Raw genomic sequence first — 17531 nt, forward strand, 5'->3', positions numbered from 1 at the left:
TTTCTGGTGGTCGATCGAATCAGTCTTTTTTTTCTCTTCCTTCGTCTTTGAAGGGATTGACTCTGAAGTTTTTCTTGGTCCAGCATGCTTATTTTTCTTCTTTGTTGTGAACCTTTACTCAAAGTAATAAAGTTTCGCTTTCTTCTATTCCTTCTTTATCTGACGAAGAGAAAGACTTCGCCCTGGCACTTTTGTCGGATTTCCGGACCGAAAAACCCAAACACAACGTTCTTTTAGATAAATATTTGTATCGTCAGGATTTACTTTTGGCGGATCTTCCTTTAGAAGGTATTTTTCTAACCTTTGCTATTTTCTGTCGTTTTGTAGGATGTCGAATTCTCTTGATCATCTACTTGACAACTTTAATGTTGATATGACTGTAGATATGGACGAAGTGACTAGTGGTGTCATCCCCATCCTTGCTGTTGTCCGGAGCTCGAGCTCGAAAGATACTCCACCTGCTGCTGATCAGGTTTTGGCTGTTGGTTTCGAGTCTGCTTTGCCTCAACCAAAGGATTCAGAAACTCCTAAGGAGGGGGTGCCATCTGTTGGCAAGAAGAGGCCTTCCGAGGATCAGACCTGTCCTTCTTCCAAGCGGTTCAAGAAAAGGAAGGCTTCTAAGGAAACTTCTCCTGGCGAAGCACCTCGCTTTGTTGCGTGGGCGGATGCTCAGAATCTCCCTCGTCTGTCGAACGCTGCAATTCTTCATGCTTGCATGGAGAATATTATGATTAAGGAGGACATAAAATCCATAGACCAGGATCATGGCGATGCTCTCGCGGAGTTCGCCTGTCTCGGCGGTTTTTCGGTAAATTCCATTTCATCTTTTTATTTGTTATGAAGTATTTATCGTGTACTTATTGTACTCTTTTTCCTTGTAGGTGGTTCAGTCAATCGCCGTTTTAGAGAAACACCGTCGAGATGCGGTCGATCAGCTGAAGAAGCTTCAGAAAGACTCCGAGTCTTGGCTATCGGAGAAATTGAAGATGGAACACGCTCTTGGTAAAGCGGAGGGTCTGACCCAACAGTTGTGCTCTTCTAAAACCGCCAAGGAGAGGGAGATCGCGGCCTTAGAGACTCGGTTTCGGACTTTGTCCGAAGAGATCTAGTCTCTAAAGTCCTCTTCAGATGCTCTCACAAAGTAGCGGGATGAGCTGAAGAAGGAGGAAGAGCGCCTTTGCCGTCGATTGGGCTATTCCGGGGGTTTTTACTCCCAGGTGATGACTCAATACCAGTTGGCTATCGGGACAAAGTTGCGGGAGCAGAATCCTGGCGTTGACCTTTCTGGGGTGAATCATCTAGACCCGTCCTCGTTCGCTAAAGAGGTGAAGGCGAAGCTGGACAAGCAAAAATAGGATGCTTTGAAGAAGATAGCTTAGCTTTTTTTTTCTTTTGCTTGATTTTTGTACTGGATCATGGCGGATCCATTGTAAATCGCGTTGTAATTCACTTCTTCTTTAATTAATAATTGATCTTTTTTCCAATCATTGTCCAGTGTTATTTATTTTCTGAGTTAATCTAAACTCTTGTTTGTCTTGTTTTTTATTTTTCGAAGTTAATTTAAACTTCATGAATGCATAATCGCAAACCCAATTAAGATTCAAATGTATATAAATTGTTTGTGGATCCAAACGGATCAGCTATGTTTGTTTTTCGACTGAAACGAGTCTTTTTATTTTAACCAAGACTCAAACAAGTCTGTTAAATTTGTATATATTTTGTCGTTGAATCTTCTTTTATTTCATAATAAAAAAACATGTACATGCTACGAGCTAGTCTATTGGTAGTATTTTCTTAGATGTTCTACATTTCAATATCTTGGGACCATGGATCCAATCATTATTTTTAGCTTATACGCGCTTTTTCCAGTAGTTTCTTCCACTATGTTGGGTCCTTCCCAATTTGGCTGCATTTTCTTTACTCCAACATTTCCTCTGACAATATCGGCGTTTCGTAGAACGAGATCGCCCACTTGAAATTCCCTCGAGTTCACTCTCCTGTTGTGATACTTGACAGCTTGCTTCTTGTAAGCTGCAGCTAGAATTCCTGCTTGGTTTCTCCTCTCTTCCAGTAGGTCAAGGCATAGCCTTATTTTTTGTTCATTCGCCTCTTCCGGGTAGTTTACTCTGATACTTGGTATACCGATCTCTACAGGTATTTACGGCTTTAGTGCCATAGGCGAGCTTGAAGGGTATCTCGCCCGTTCCTTTTCTTGGGGTCGTCCTGTAGGCCCATAGGACACTGTAGAGTTTGTCTACCCTATTTTCTTTATATTGGGCTAATCATTTCTTTATCCCCTGCGCTATAGTTCGGTTCGTCACTTCAGTCATCCCATTTTTCTGGGGGTGCGCCACTGGTGTAAATTTTAGGTTTATCATCAGGTCTTCGCAAAATTTCTTGAATATTTTGCAATCAAATTGCTTTCCATTATCTGCTACTATTTTGTGAGGTATGCCGAATCGACATATTACTTCGTTTTTAAAGAACTCTTCCACTCTAGCAGCGGTTATGGTTGAGACTAGCACTACTTCGACCCACTTTATGAAGTGTTCGACTGCTATGATCAGAAATTTCATCTGGTTTCTTCCTGTTTCGAATGGCCCTACTATATTGATTCCCCATGTGGCGAATGGCCAAGGACTCTCTAGAGTTACCTGTGGTACCGCCATCCTGTGACTAACATTGTTGTGCCTTTGGCATTTATCACTTTTTTTTTACCAGGGCTTTCGCATCCTCTTTGATGGTCGGCCAGTAGTAGCCTTAAAGCATTGTTTTTCTTGCGATGGTGACCTCTCCTTCGTGTGCCCCGTATATTCCTTCATGGATTTCCTTCAGGATTAGGCTTCCGCTCTCGTGCGAGACACATCTTGCCCAAGGGTGAGTTAATGAGGTTCGGTAGAGAACTCTATTGTGGTACGAGTATTTGGCAAATTTACGGATGGTTCGGATGGCTTCAATATTGTTTGTTGGTAATTCTCCTTGGTCTAAGTATTTGATTAACGGGGTCATCCAGGAATCGGCTTCGTCAATAGTCATTATTTCTTCTTCTTTGATACTTGGTGATTCGAGAGTTTCCTTTAGCTGCATTTTCATGAATAGGTCTCCTTGCTCGGATGCTGATTTGGCAATGGCGTCAACGTCGATTTTTACCTCTCGTGAGAATTGTATAATTTCCCATTGTCCTCCCTGTGCTTCTAATCTCCGAAATAGTTTTGTGACTTTCTCCAAATATTCAATCATTCCTGTTTCTTTAGCCTGGTATTCTCCATTGAGTTGATTTACTACTAGCTGAGAATCGCTGTAGATCTTCAGAATTTATGTTTTTATTTCCAGAGCTAAACCGAGTCCTGCAATTAGGGCTTCATATTCTGCAGCGTTATTGCTAGCGGCGAATTTGATATTTACTCCGTATTTGATTTTTACCTTTCTAGGTCCTTTGAGAATAGCTCCCGCTCCTACTCCTTTTTCATTTGAAGCTCCATCTACGTAAAGTTCCCTTAGTAATTCTGGTACAAGTTCTTCTGGTTCACCAGGAGGTATCTCGGCTATGAAATCCGCCAAGGCCTGGGCCTTGAGTGTATGACGGGGTTCGTATTGGATGTCATGTTCGCTAAGTTGGATGGACCAATGGACGAGTCTTCCGGACGTTTCAGGCCTCTGAATCGCCTTTCTCAGAGGTTGATTTGTTCTTACTACCATGTTGTGGCTTTGGAAGTAGTATTTCAATTTTTTAGTTGTAGTCACTACGGCGAACGCCATTTTTTCAATCTTCGGGTACCTCGTTTCCGCTCCTTTTAGAACTCGGCTGATATAATAAATTGGTTTCAACTTGCCATCTTCCTCTCTTACCATCACTGCCTCTATGGTTTCTTTCCTCGCGCAGATGTATAAGTAGAGTGTTTCTCCCTTTAACGGTCGACTAAGCAATGGTGGTGTGGTCAAGAATTTCTTCAGTTCCTTGAATGCTTCCTCGCAATCTCTATTCCATTCGAGTTTTTGTGTCCCTTTTAGGGCATTGAAGAACGACAAACTTCTTTTGACCGAGCAGGACATGAATCTTCCGAGTGCGGTGATTCGCCCATTGAGCTTTTGAACCTCGTTTATATTTCGAGGTGCCTTCATGTCCATTATCGCCTTGATCTTTTCCGGATTCGCCTATATTCCTCTCTAGGATATCATGAATCCCATGAATTTTCCTCCTTGTACTCCGAACGTGCATTTATCCGGGTTCAACTTCATCCCAAATTTATTTAGGATCTTGAATGTTTCCTCCGGATCTTTTACATGGCTTTCCTCGTTTTCACTCTTGATGATTAAGTCGTCCACGTATACTTGGACTCGCTTTACAATTTCGTCTTTGAACATTCATGAGCCTCTGGTATGTTGCTCCAGCGTTTTTCAGCCCGAAGGGCATCGCCGTGTAGCAGTAGGTTCCTCCTTTAGTGATGAATGACGTTTTCTCTTGATCTTGTTCTTTCATTTATATCTGATGATAGCCTTCGGCAGCATCCGCTAAGCTTTACATTGCATGTCCGGCGGTCGAGTCCACGAGTTGGTCAATATCTGGTAGCGGGTAGCTATCCTTGGGGCATGCTTTGTTTAAGTCGGTGTAATCTACACACATCCTGTTTTTTCCATTAGTTTTCTTTACGATCACCACGTTGGCTACTTATTCAGGGTAGTGCACTTCTCTGATGAATCCAAACTTCTCGAATTTCTCCACTTCTCCAGCTATCATTCTTTGTTTTTCTTCCGAAAATTTCCTTTTCTTATGTCTAACTGGATTCACTGTCTCTGCTACATTCAGCTCGTGGGTTATGACGTGTGGGTCTATTCCTACGATCTCTGAAACTTTGGCGGCGAACGTTCTAATGTTCCTTTTTAGCATTTTTACGGTTTCCTTTTCAATTTTGGGGTCCATGCTCGCTCCTAGGTTTACCTTTTTCTCCACCTTAAGCTTCAGCTTCATTGTCTCGCCCTCCGGGGCTGTTTCTTTTTCTTCAGTGTCGTGATTGAGAATTTCTTCAATGGGCAGTTTCCAAAGATTCCTTTATCGCCAGATCGTAGCATTCTTTCGTCGTGGTTCGGTTTCCTTGTACTATAACGATTCCTTACTTTGTCGGTATCTTCATTGTTAGTGTTTTCACACTTGTTACGGCTACCGAATCGTGGAGGAATGGTCTCCCAAATATTGCGTTGTACGGCAGGTCGATTTCCACGACACTAAATCGTGTGGGCAATTCTTACTTTTCCTTGTTCTCCCTAGCTTGACATCAAGTACAATCGTTCCTATGGATTTGATGGGAGATCAACCAAATTCTCTCACAACTGTATAAGAAGGTTGAGGTATGCCTAAACACACAATTACATTTTATATACAGAAAAGCTGCTCAAAGCCTAAACTGGCTTTATCATCAGAGAGTTAATCAGATACCCACCGTACAATTGACCTTCTACCCTATTTTACAAGTTTAATCCAGAAGGCAGGCTTGACTCCATCATGAACTAATTTTCTTCCAAAGCGATAAATATTTATGGACCGAAAAGATCTAATTTATCTTTCCCGTGTTGAGATTTTTTTACAAATACATTTAAATTTAGAATATTTTGTACAACTTTGATTAACATTTTTTCACTGGTATTTTAGAATTGGATATTGGCTTTGTGTTTAATCCCACAATAAAGCATAAAAAGTCAATTTCTTCAATATATTCTAAATTCTTGAATTCTATATTTACTACTAAAAAACAATTTTTTAGCAACGAATATTTTTATCGCTAAAAAGCTAAAAAAATTATTAAATCAATTTTTCATCGCCAAAAGGTTGAAATCCGTCACTAAACAATAATTATTTTGTCGGTAATTTGCTATTTTTTATGTAGGAATTTTTTTCTTAAATAAATTTTTTTCTTAATTTTATATTTAGGTTACTTGAGTATAGTAAAATAATTTATTTTACACTTTTTGGTATAAATAAAGTACTTTTAACTATGAAACAATATATTTTTTTAGTTTAAAATTTCATAGTCATCGTTTATAATATTGATGATAGTTTTTTTTTTGAATAATATAACAATTTAATGAATTGATCATGTAATTTTGTAAAAGAAAAACGAAAAGAAAAATCAGTTTTGGAGAATAGAACCATAAATACAGATAAGAGTAAGGATGATGAAATGATGAAGTGTTTAGGATAGTTTACTGTGGACCATTTTTGAGGTAGGTAATGTGGCATGCTTTCCCACAATTTTATGGAGTTTGGATAAAAAAAGTGTAAATTACAGATTTTTCATATTTATTTCCCTTCTATTTAAAAATTAAAAAATATAGATTTTCACTTTTAATTTTTTCAATAATTTACCCTTCCGTCCATTTTAATTGTTAGTCAACTGAATTAACTTATATAGTTCCCATCTTTTTTCTCCTAACAATTTCATCTATTACTTTTGTTTCTATTAACAATTTTGTTCCTCATTTTTAAAAATAAAACTCAATACCAAATATAGATGGATACATTAAACTGTTAATGAAAATAAAAATAACAAATCCCATCGTTTGATTTTTAAAAAGGAGAGATTAAAGTATAAACTATAATAAATATGTCGGACCTCATAATAATTTGCTTAAAAAAATTAAATTGTTAATCAATTTGTATCTTGTTAGAATATCTGTACTTTTTGTCTTGTTTTTTAATTGAATTGGAAACTATAAATATCTATAGAAGGAAGTTTGCATATTTTCATGTAAAATTGATATTTAATTATGAGTCGCTAGTTTTTAAAATTATTTTATTTTAATATTTAAATTATTTCCACAAATAAACTATAATTTTATTTATTGATAGTAATTTTATATATTTTAAGTTATATTTTGCATATGTGATTATGGGAGTTCATTATTTATTAAACATTATACTTTATCGTTTATAAAAATTCATGAATAGTTAAAAATCAACTCGATATTATCTATGAAATATAGCTTTAATGGTGTGTGCATTCAATTTTGTAAAAGTTTTGGGATTAATATCTCCTATAAACACCAAAAATCTTTTCTTCCTAATGATAAAAAAATCAACTTGATATTTATGTTTTTAATCATTATTGTTTTTATTAAAATATAAATTTAGTCATTCGAATTAATTAAATTGAAACTTTATAATCAAAATAAATGATTTAAAATCACATCAAAGTAAACTAGTAAATCTATATAAGATCAAACAAATTTTCTCTAAATCATCTCCCATTTATTTTTCTATTTCTTTTTTGAATTTTTTTTTTGAATATCAAATTAGAGAAATAGCCATTTTGGAGAAACTACATTGTGCTCCACTTTACTGCTCACCTACTTAGTTCCACTAGCTAATATCACCAACTAGGCACTCAATTTTTAATCATGAATTCTTGACCATTTGCTGTCTGAAACTATGAATCTGCAAGCCAAGTATCATGATTCATTGATTCATTATCTTCTTTAATAATATCACAACTTTTATGAATATTTTTTTATTAAGACTCTGCCAATGTTTCCAGTAGTGTCTTAATTCATGTAATTGTTTCTTAATTGCATGCTGAATTTTGAAGATTTGTTTTGTTTTGACTAGTATGTGCTATTAAATACATAAATTATGAAGTCAATAATTTTAATTCGTCATACGCGATGGAATCTCCGAAAATGGGATAGACAGATATAGTATAAAAATAGACACTCGTAATTGCTAAACAAAGTCAACTTTTCGTATAACTAACTGATGCGGGCGTGTACGCAGAATTGAAGTTTTTTGAGATAATGTCGAAAAACTGAATACTTGTCACGATCTAAAATCTCGAGCCGTGACAGCGCTAGAGAATGAGATTTGTAAATCCGTAGCAAGTTTAAAACGAGTAAGAATTTTTCGCGATATAATGTATAATATAAACAAAACGAAGCGGTGTTTACTAGGCTAGGGTTTTATGATGCGATGTCACGCATCAAGCATAGCCCCAGTTTGCAAAATAAAATAAACGGTTAAAAATGCAGTTTAAAACTTTATTTACATAACAGAGTTGATAAGAAACTGAAACCGTTTAGCTATATCATATACACAACTAGGACTTGACATCTACTGCAGCACTATCAATCGACGTCTTCTTAAGTACATACTTCCAAAATACGGACTTCTAAACAAGGATAGAAGTCTGTCACGTCAAAATATTTTACCTGAAAGGAAAAACTATTTGAGAGTCAGTCGACGCTGAGTGAGTTTATAGTTTACAATTGAGTATTATAGAAAACAAAGCAAAACATTTATCCGTATGCACCCAAGCATAAATTCCGAATGAAACCATATACCCAAATAAATCATTCATAGCCGAGAATCGTTGTAACCATAGCATATAATATCAGATTATTTAGTCCTTAGTGGTACGGTCCTGAGATAGTTCGACCGAGTTAACCGCTACCGCATGACATAGTCCTAGGATAGTTCAACCGAGTTAATTCATGCGACTACTTAATCCCAAGGTGTGAGTTCTGAGATAATTCGACCGAGTTAACTCACTATATACGGGTCTCGAGATAGTTCCAACGAGTTAACCTCGTATCTACGAAAGTGTAATCCTCCTTTCCATTTCATATATCTAAGAGCACAGATCAAAACTGGTGATCACACATTTCCTATTGCCGCCCAATAGGAAAGCCTATTCCATGGGACTTATAATTGTTTTAATGAAATGATGCATGTAATTTAATTAAAAAATTTCGATAATTAAACAATGTCATGCAATTCATATAAAGTTTCACATTTGAAAAGTAATGCACATTTAATACAACAAATGTAAATGTTATAAACTCACCGCTTGATATTCCTAAAACCTCGATCGATTAACTACCGTCTAGCATAAGGCCCTCCTTGCCCGTTAGTCGCGTTCCTTTTCAGATCTAGATAAGACGTAAATTAATCGAAGTAAGAGTTTGTTTGATAGACTTATAGACCTAAAAAACGTAAATTAATTTGCTATAATTTAATTGCGTCTCACCCCGACGTAAAACTAACTAAATAAACCTTTATAAGATCTCATAATAATTCTTAATTATTTTCGTTGAACTTTAGTTAAACTTCTATCTCCAATTTCATGCAATCCTAAGTCCAAAATTCTATTGAATAGACGTTTATAAAACTTCTAGCAACTTGATGTACTAATAAATAAATAAAATTATAAACAATCAAAACGTTCCAAGTTTTATCTCAACTATTCGAATAGCTAACATTATGTTAGTATTCAACTCATGTCGAACTCCTAATCGACATTTCATCGAACTAATTTTTATTAAGCGTCAAGATTTAATCGTAACTTAAACTTTTATTTCTAACTTTTAACACTTAATTTAAAGCGTTAAGATTTAATCGTAATTTAAACTTTTATCTCTAACTTTAAACACTTAATTTAATTCCATTTTCTCACAATCAATCTTAAATACCATTTTAAATAACTAATAAATTAATTTCTACTTAACCTTAAAATGCATTCAGACATTTTTTCATCTCTTAGACTTTTTTTTGAAGCATTTTTCGAACAACTCAATCCATCGCTAGCAACTTACCACTTTCACGTTTGTAACTTAAGCTCAAATGTACTCAAACGGGGGCCGATACAACATCGAATTTTCCCTCTCCCCTGACATCTGAGGGCTGTCCTTCGAGCAGAGCTGCTGTCTACAAGGGCAGAAGGGCTGCTCTTGGCAAAAGCGTTTGCTGCTCACCGGAGCTAACTCCGGCCGCCGAAAATCCTTTCATGCCCTTCCAACTATCTAAATTTTTCTTTTTTTACCCCTCCAAAAATAAATCCTAACTTTGTCCCTGCTTACTACTATACTATATAAAGAGGTTGAGGTATGTCTAAACACATAACATAATTACAACTACAATTAATAATCTCTTAAACTATTAGTAAAGTCTAGACTGACTTTAACATCGGAGTGTCTATCGGATAACCACCGTCCAATGAGCAGTCTGACCTCTCTTTGTCTTGCAGGTTAAGCCGTCAAGAAGATCGGATCCATCAATTTTTTAGTTTTTCTACTTCTTTCCTAAAAAAAACTTATTAAATAAGAATTTGAAGTATTATTAAGTTAATTTTATTTTGGATATTTTTAAATGAGATAATTTTTAAAGATAGTTAATTTATGGTTCAAAATAATTGTTTATTGGCGCTGACGGATTATAAAATTATAGGCACCGCATGAATTGAGGAATTTTTGAAAATATCCTCCATGGATTTCGCAACAAAACTATTCATTTTATGAAAATCTACCTTTGGTGCAAAAAATATCATAAAAATTCATAGGTCGTGACAATCTTTCATTCTTCAAAATTCATCATTTACTTTCCCACTTTTTAGATGGAAAAGTTAAAATCAATTATTTTTAATTAATGATAGCTATAATTTCAATATTTCAAATATATCCATATAAATTTATATATTTCATATTCATGAATCCAAACGGTGGAATTTATAAATCTATCAATTCTATATTCCATAAATTTAAAATTAATGGATTTTAAATTTATTAATCCAAATGGATACATATGAAAAGATATGTCAAAATGAATAAAAAATATAAATATAAATTTTCATTATTAATTTAATTAAAACTCTTCTATTTATTTCTTGGATGTGTTTTGTTTTATAATTTATAATTAATATTTCTATTTATCTACTTGAATATTCAGTATTACAAATATATATTACGACTCAGACATCAGTACAAAGGTCAATAATTAAAATTAATTAGGCTGCCAAATTACATAGATAAATAAATAAATTAGCCCACACTTATATTCAAAATCTTCAATCTTTTCACTTAAGGAATGGATTCATATTTGCAGTTGTTATGACCTGTTACAAGACGATCAAAAGAAAATAAAATAAAAAGGTGATACTCTACTTGAATATTATTAAAGTCTTATCTGCTAAATATAATTATACCTCAAATAAATATACATGAAAAGTGCGTTTGGCAATCATAAAATTAGAATTAAACCGTCGAATTACAGTTTTGTTGTTTTGCATAGCATTTAAATTCGAATTATAATTCTGAAAAGCAATTTCATAGTATTAAATGCAGTTTAAAATTAATTTATATATAACATAAATAAGTATGTGGAGGAAGGAAGATGAACAAAATTATATTATTAGTTTTCGCTAAATTTTGGGGATTTTTTAATACTATCCGAATAAAAATATATATTTATAAAAATACTAGCAGGGAAAATTAATTTCACAAGTAATTGAATTTTATTTTATTTTACAAAAATACAGGATTGAAGCACGCATAAAAAAGAACTCAAAAGTAAACTAAAATTAAACCAGTTGATTTGTATATATGGAGCGAGTTGATTTTTTTACTCCAATTTAAAGTATAAGAAATTTGATAAAATAGTACTTTCTCCATCCTAAAATATTAGTCCAATTTCCTCTGTTTTTTGTTCAAAATAGTTGTCTATGTTCCTGATAAATCACAATTATTTATAGCGTTGATTTTTCCATATTATCTTTATTTAAGGTTTATCATTTCATGTCATTAGCTTAAAAGGTAAATTAGACATAATATTTAATAAGAGTATAATAAGAAAAATGAAGATAAAATTATGAAAAACTAGAGTATTAATTGCGTTTTTTTAACCGTGTGAAAGAAAAATGTGGACTATTATTTTGAAACGGAGTGAGTATTATATTTTAAATTATAATTATGCAAAACCCAGATAAAGACCAATTGGGAATAAAATAAAGAATGTAATTACTTGGATCAAGATCAGTAATGATAGCAGCAGCATTGAAGTAGCAGGTGGCTCCTTTATGCTTGAACTTGTGATAATAGTTATTGAAGGCAAAAGAAGCATGAGCTTTCACAGTGTTGGGCAAATAACAAGGGTGGTGCTCTTCTATCATTCTGCAATCTGCTCCTCCTTTTCCACATGCCCAATCAAGGGCTATTTGCAACTCTTCATCTGGTGTTTGCTCGTCGGCTATGCACCATTCCGCAAATTCTCCGTCTTAAAAATGACCAAACAGAGATGAATCAACAAAACGTATTAATATAATCGTTAATTGTTTGTGTTATTATAGAGACGTACCTGTTTTATGGGGAGATAAAGCAACAAAGATTAGAGCTAGCAAAAATATTTTTAAGTATGATGGCATTGTGATGAAGCAACATGTATTGCCAGTTCTCTGAATTGTGCATTTCTAGCTATATGGATGTGAGCATTTCTATAATTTATTCTTTGTTGAAAAGAGAATTTGATAATATTAAAGAAGATTTCTACTTTGTGCAAAGTTGATATTCTAGTTTTTGTATGCATTGCTTTCATTTTAAGAAAACTATCCACACTTTATTTATCTTGTTTAATACCCTCCACTGATTTTAATTTATTTTCTGTCCAGTAATCAATATTTAAATTGATATCCTTTGGTAACAAACTACATGAATCACAAACATCCTTGGAACACAATGGATCGTTAAAAGAATGACAGACACTTAACAATTTGTTTTTGAAATATTAACTCTCTATTTATATGCATCTTCGGGTAAAACCCTATTTTTAAGAGTCTTTCTACATTTCACACTTTTTTCTCTCTCTTCTTTTCCTACATATACTTACTTAATCGGCGGAGGAAACGTGGGAAAACCTTCGAGTATCTTTTTGACGTGTTTTTTTTCTCTTTAGATGGACTTATGGCCGTTTGGATCCAAGATCACTTTATTGTTTATCATGTGATAACGTTTGTGGGAATTGATTCTCAATTTCTTTTGTTCTTTGGAGAGTTTTTGATTCTTGATATGCAATGGACGGAAGCAAGTCATCATCAAAGAGCCTTGTTTCGACCTCCTTTGTCGCGAGTCTGAGACCTAGTCTCTCCGACAGAGTAGAGGTAAACATAATGCAAATAGAGAACACCTTGTTATCGTTGACAACCACCCAGATTGGTTACCTCCTCACAGCTTCCAGGAACCAATACTACCACAAAATTTGGGATTACCAATTCCACCATCTATATTAATATGTCACACTACCAATGAAAGTTAAAAATATGCTATCCTTTAGTGAACAAAGCCTAAAATCGGCATATGCCATCAACATTGCCAATTAGTCATTTTCTTGTAATGACTCATTTGGGTTTTATACATGTACTGTACCTAAAAGAAGAAGATATGAACCACGGTTTTCTAGAACTCTAAAACAATAGATGATATGAATGTTTTTAAGGGAATTAAATATGTAATATAAAGTTCCAACCAACCAAGTTTATGAAAGAAAACATAGATTAATAAATCAGAAAAAGAAGACGGCTGAGTTTTCAGCTGGGAAATTGTACTTCTCTTGCCAAGCATTTGATCTCCCATTTGAATCCAAAATCTTAAACACCGGTTAGAAAACTCATTGTAAGGTGCATTACGAGCAATCTGCACCGAGTGAAAAACATAGTTCATCGAGTTCAAACAGAAATAAACCAAGATAGAAACCAAATAATTACATGAATGATGCATGTATTACCTTTTGAGAACCGAAAAAAGGAACAAGGAGAGGGATATTGATCACAACACAAGCCAAAGGTTTTCAAAAACATGAGCAGCAAAACGCGTGATCCTTATAAGATTGCAACCCCAAATGACAACATCATTACTATAAACTAGAATAGCAGACCACTAATACTATGCCTAATTCCCCAACTACTTGAGATCAATCAGAATCATTAGACATGGTTCCAAGAAAAAAAACATTGCGATAAAATCTCATGGTCAACACTGATAGCCGAACTTTTGCTTTCAAACAAGAAAATGAGACGACACAAAAACTAATCGCAATACAATAAAACTCAGGTCTCTGATAGGCATTAAAGGAACCTCAAATTTACAATACTGCAAAAGATGAAATCCTCAAAACTTAATAGGCAAGTAGCACAAGCAGGTTTAAAATCCATAAACTAGGTTAATGCGTGCATCAAAAGCCTAACAACCACATGCCCAGTGTAAGCACATAACTCAAGGGCAGCACATCTAATCACGAAACTAAATAGATCACTGAGAACCCTGTTAATAGAACATCTGAACATTAAACTATGGTTCCATCCAAGTAAACTACCCACATACATAATCTTACATTACAATATCTAACGGTAACATTCTCTTGATGAGCACAATATGCAGTTCCTAGGACTGTGCAATATTCAAAAGCCATTCCACTTTCAACCGTTGCACATTGGAACTGTTTCTGCAATTATTAGCATGAATGTTTCAATAAATAAATTGTCAGATGTTGTCAAGTACTTCTAATGCATAATCATTAGTACTTTTCATAATTTTGAAGGGAAACCATACATTATGCTCATGTATGATGGTGCGGCTAACCTTGCCTCCGTCTTTAAGAATACAGATCAATTTCATTTTCCTGAAAAGCTATCTTTAATTGACAACACATCCCTTTTTTCTATCAAAATTTACTCGGTACGAAACAGATTTGAACTCAAGCCATGATTATGAACTGTTTTTCTAATGATAAAAAAGTAAACCCCCTGCAATTCCTAGGGAAGGAAAATAGTAAAATACAACTGTCACAGCACCTCTATTAGCTAAGATCTAAGACCTTTCTTGGTGAAACAAGTGGACTTTTAGCCATTTTCAGTGCTACCATCCATGGTTCCTCTCTAAGTAAACATACTCTAATGCTACCATATATCTAACAAGACCTTCTTCTCTTCAGAATTGATAAAAAAATGTTGCTGACTACAAAATGTCTACTCCTTCCTACCACTGGGATGCATTCATAATGAGTGCCACTTCCAATTGTCTGCAGCCCAGATGTAGCCAATAGAACACAGTCGCAACCTAGAAATATTCATTATATTTGCCTAAACAATCCATTGTTTATTGCACTATGCATCTCCGGGCAGTAACCAATTCATAAATTTCTCAAATAATATTAAAACCAAAGAGTCGGCAACACATTTTCATTCATTCAGAAACATCAAATAAAAGTCGATTGCGAAAAAAATATCGAACAAAACAGTAAATAAAGCAAATACGAAAAGGTTGAGAAGCCTAAATGATCTCCAAAGTTGAGCAATCAAAACGATAAAAGTCTCAAAAAGAACAATTTAATTATTACCATCATCTTCTTCCTCCTCTTCAAAGAAAAGATGTTGATGTTTTTCATCCAAATTACAAGAATGGCAAAAACCCTAATTGTTAAACCCATGTTTATGGTAACTAGCAACCTCACCGTCATTAGGGAAGAAACCCATGAGCCTACCCGCAGAGTTTTGATAAGCGTACATGAAACCACCCAGTACCCCAATCAAGCCTCCGGTCACCATGGATGGTCCTCTAATACCTGGTTTTATCCCTACAAAGAACATAATTTCAATCAAATTTCCAAATAATACAAACATTTTCTACAGGTTAGCCATAAAAGAAGGAAGAAAATGGTACCGGAGAGGTAACCGACTGTGACGGAGATGCCGGAGATGGTGGTTAAACGGCAGTAATCGAGGAAATTGAAGTTACCGACGACTTTAGTGAACGGTGGATTGCGATCTATGACTGGGTATTCCGGTTTGGTGGATGCTGTGATATCAGTATTCATCTTTTTTCGATCTCTTTCTCTGCTTCGTCAATTGCTTCTGTTGTTGCACTTTATTTACTTGAGGCTCACTATTGGGCTTAACTGCGGCCCATCCATACAAAAAACGCGGCCCATAAAGCCCAACAGCTAATGCTCCAACGATCGAATACATTTCACAGCCCTCTTTCCCAACGGTCGAATATATTTGGCTTTTTATATGTTTTACGGGATTTCTTAGCCCAATAACTTTTATACGGGCCAACATTTTTCTTTACTTTTCATACAGCCTTTTATTACTTTCTTGACCTAAATTTTTTAATTCTTCTTTTTTTTACGAACTTCTTTCTTAGCTCTGATATTGGCAATTTCTTTTTCGTTTTTCTCTGAAAGTAATGGTTTCTTTTCTTCTTCTCCTCACGATTTCTTCTTCTGATAGTCGTCGCCCTTCATCAAGTCTCAGTGCCGCTCCACTGCCGCCTTTGTTGTGCCGCCGCCGTTCTCTTATTTTTGTGTTTTCTTTTTCAGATATGAATCGGAGTTTATTGTCGGAAGGAAGAATAGATATCAAAAGTGTTTAACGATTTTAAAAAGTTTTTAAAGGCATATGATCAGATTTTGAGATAAAAAGATTCACCGTTCTTCTTCTTCTTCTTTTTATTTTCAGATCTAGAAATTGTTTTATTAACTGTTTTTAAGTCACAATAATTTTTGGGCTTTTTACCCAATATACTGATAATTGGCCCAAGTTTACTTTTATACAGTCCAAATCCAAAGTTTACATTTCATACCATCCAAAATTAAAATTGTAACCTAATTTCTTTAAATTCTTACTTTTCTACTGTTTCTTCTTTTTCTCTTGAATTTTGGCGGCTCCTTCTTCTTCTCCACGAGTCCAGCAGAGTTTTTCCACGTTCTTATTCCTTCGCTTCCGCCGTTCCGCCTCCGCCGTTCCGTTTTTGCTGTTCCATCTTCGTCGTTTCGCCTCCGTCGTTTCACCTTTATCTCGCCGCGCCATCTTTCTTTTCTCTTTTTGATTTTAGATCTGAAATTTGCTGTTCTTTTTTTTTTCATTTTCATTTTCAGATCTGTAATTTGTTTATTTTTTACTGTTGTTTTCAACCATTAAACATGTATAAAGATTATCTTTAAAGAATCTAATACTCATTTCATGTAATGTAGAATAATTTTGTGATTTTATGGAATAAAATTCTGTTATTTCTGCATTTTTCTTGTGTTTCTGCGTTTTTTTTAATTCTGCAGAACGATTTGTAGATGATGATTGATTGCTGAATTATTGTAATGTGACAGTGTTGTTGACTTTATGTTGATATTATGTTGATATCAACTATTTTTTTTTAACATTGACAAACAAGATAATATTGTCTGTGAAATAAATGCCTCCTGTAAGTTTGCGGAATAGATGTTTATTTGAAAAGCAGCAGGATGGAATGTGGAGTGCACATATTTGTTTGAATGATTGATCTCTTTGTGTTTTTTCTCGATAAACGTTATGGAATTCCCTACATAAACATATGCTATTGGTATTCAGCCATTTTTTATAACTTTCATTTTCTAGAGTGCTAATTTATTAGAATGTACTAAATTCATTTCGGCATTTTTGAAATTTGGTTGGTTTTTTTGCTCCTTATATTATGTTCTACGTACAAACTTTATTATAAAATCAATGTTGAATTTTATTGATGTACAATTATTTAAGTTATATTAATCAAAATCAACGCAAAATCAACTCGATGTCAACCTAAAATCAACCTAAAATTAACATGCGCATATTCCTAAAATTAATTGAAGATCAACACAAAATCAACATAAAATCAACATGTGTATACTATTTGTCATCAAATATCAATTCAAAATTAACATAAAATCAATATAAAATCAACATGTGTACATTATTTATTGTTGACATTTT

General features: G+C 34.3%; 3 protein-coding genes across 4 annotated transcripts; all 3 read right to left on the minus strand.

Moving 5' to 3' along the window:
* Positions 1 to 2760: 2760 nt before the first annotated feature.
* On the minus strand, positions 2761 to 4128 carry LOC126665324 (uncharacterized). Its single transcript, XM_050358093.1, has 2 exons — positions 3424 to 4128; positions 2761 to 3306 (listed from the first exon to the last, which is right to left on the minus strand). Exons 1-2 carry the CDS (start codon positions 4126 to 4128, stop codon positions 2761 to 2763), a joined length of 1251 nt encoding a protein of 416 aa, XP_050214050.1.
* Positions 4129 to 7951: 3823 nt separating this feature from the next.
* On the minus strand, positions 7952 to 14966 carry LOC126665415 (PLASMODESMATA CALLOSE-BINDING PROTEIN 5-like). 2 transcript variants are annotated; one of them, XM_050358222.2, is made up of 4 exons: positions 12113 to 14966; positions 11780 to 12031; positions 8832 to 8916; positions 7952 to 8196 (listed from the first exon to the last, which is right to left on the minus strand). In XM_050358222.2, the coding sequence occupies exons 1-3, from the start codon at positions 12177 to 12179 to the stop codon at positions 8864 to 8866; spliced, it is 372 nt and encodes a 123-aa protein (XP_050214179.1). In that variant the 5' UTR covers positions 12180 to 14966; the 3' UTR covers positions 7952 to 8196; positions 8832 to 8863. The 2 variants fall into 2 exon arrangements, with proteins under 2 accessions (XP_050214179.1, XP_050214181.1); XM_050358224.2 differs by lacking the exons at positions 7952 to 8196; positions 8832 to 8916 and adding an exon at positions 10620 to 10874.
* Positions 14967 to 15083: 117 nt separating this feature from the next.
* On the minus strand, positions 15084 to 15661 carry LOC126665416 (NADH-ubiquinone oxidoreductase 20.9 kDa subunit). Its single transcript, XM_050358225.2, has 2 exons — positions 15469 to 15661; positions 15084 to 15382 (listed from the first exon to the last, which is right to left on the minus strand). The coding sequence occupies exons 1-2, from the start codon at positions 15620 to 15622 to the stop codon at positions 15219 to 15221; spliced, it is 318 nt and encodes a 105-aa protein (XP_050214182.1). The 5' UTR covers positions 15623 to 15661; the 3' UTR covers positions 15084 to 15218.
* Positions 15662 to 17531: the final 1870 nt, after the last annotated feature.

The sequence above is a fragment of the Mercurialis annua genome, linkage group LG1-X (genome assembly GCF_937616625.2).
Source record: "Mercurialis annua linkage group LG1-X, ddMerAnnu1.2, whole genome shotgun sequence".
NCBI classification, from domain to species: Eukaryota; Viridiplantae; Streptophyta; class Magnoliopsida; order Malpighiales; family Euphorbiaceae; genus Mercurialis; species Mercurialis annua.

Excerpts from the sequence above, each read along its gene's own strand:
- LOC126665324 (XM_050358093.1), bottom strand. The coding sequence starts at position 4,128 with ATGGACATGAAGGCACCTCGAAATATAAACGAGGTTCAAAAGCTCAAT. Across the intron at positions 3,307-3,423 it reads TTCTCAAAGGACCTAGAAAG|ATCTACAGCGATTCTCAGCT; the intron begins GTAAAAATCAAA and ends TAAATTCTGAAG.
- LOC126665415 (XM_050358222.2), bottom strand. The coding sequence starts at position 12,179 with ATGCCATCATACTTAAAAATATTTTTGCTAGCTCTAATCTTTGTTGCT. Across the intron at positions 12,032-12,112 it reads TTTATCTCCCCATAAAACAG|ACGGAGAATTTGCGGAATGG; the intron begins GTACGTCTCTAT and ends GTCATTTTTAAG. Across the intron at positions 8,917-11,779 it reads CATTACTGATCTTGATCCAA|ATCTGAAAAGGAACGCGACT; the intron begins GTAATTACATTC and ends CGTCTTATCTAG.
- LOC126665416 (XM_050358225.2), bottom strand. The coding sequence starts at position 15,622 with ATGAATACTGATATCACAGCATCCACCAAACCGGAATACCCAGTCATA. Across the intron at positions 15,383-15,468 it reads CACAGTCGGTTACCTCTCCG|GGATAAAACCAGGTATTAGA; the intron begins GTACCATTTTCT and ends TGTTCTTTGTAG.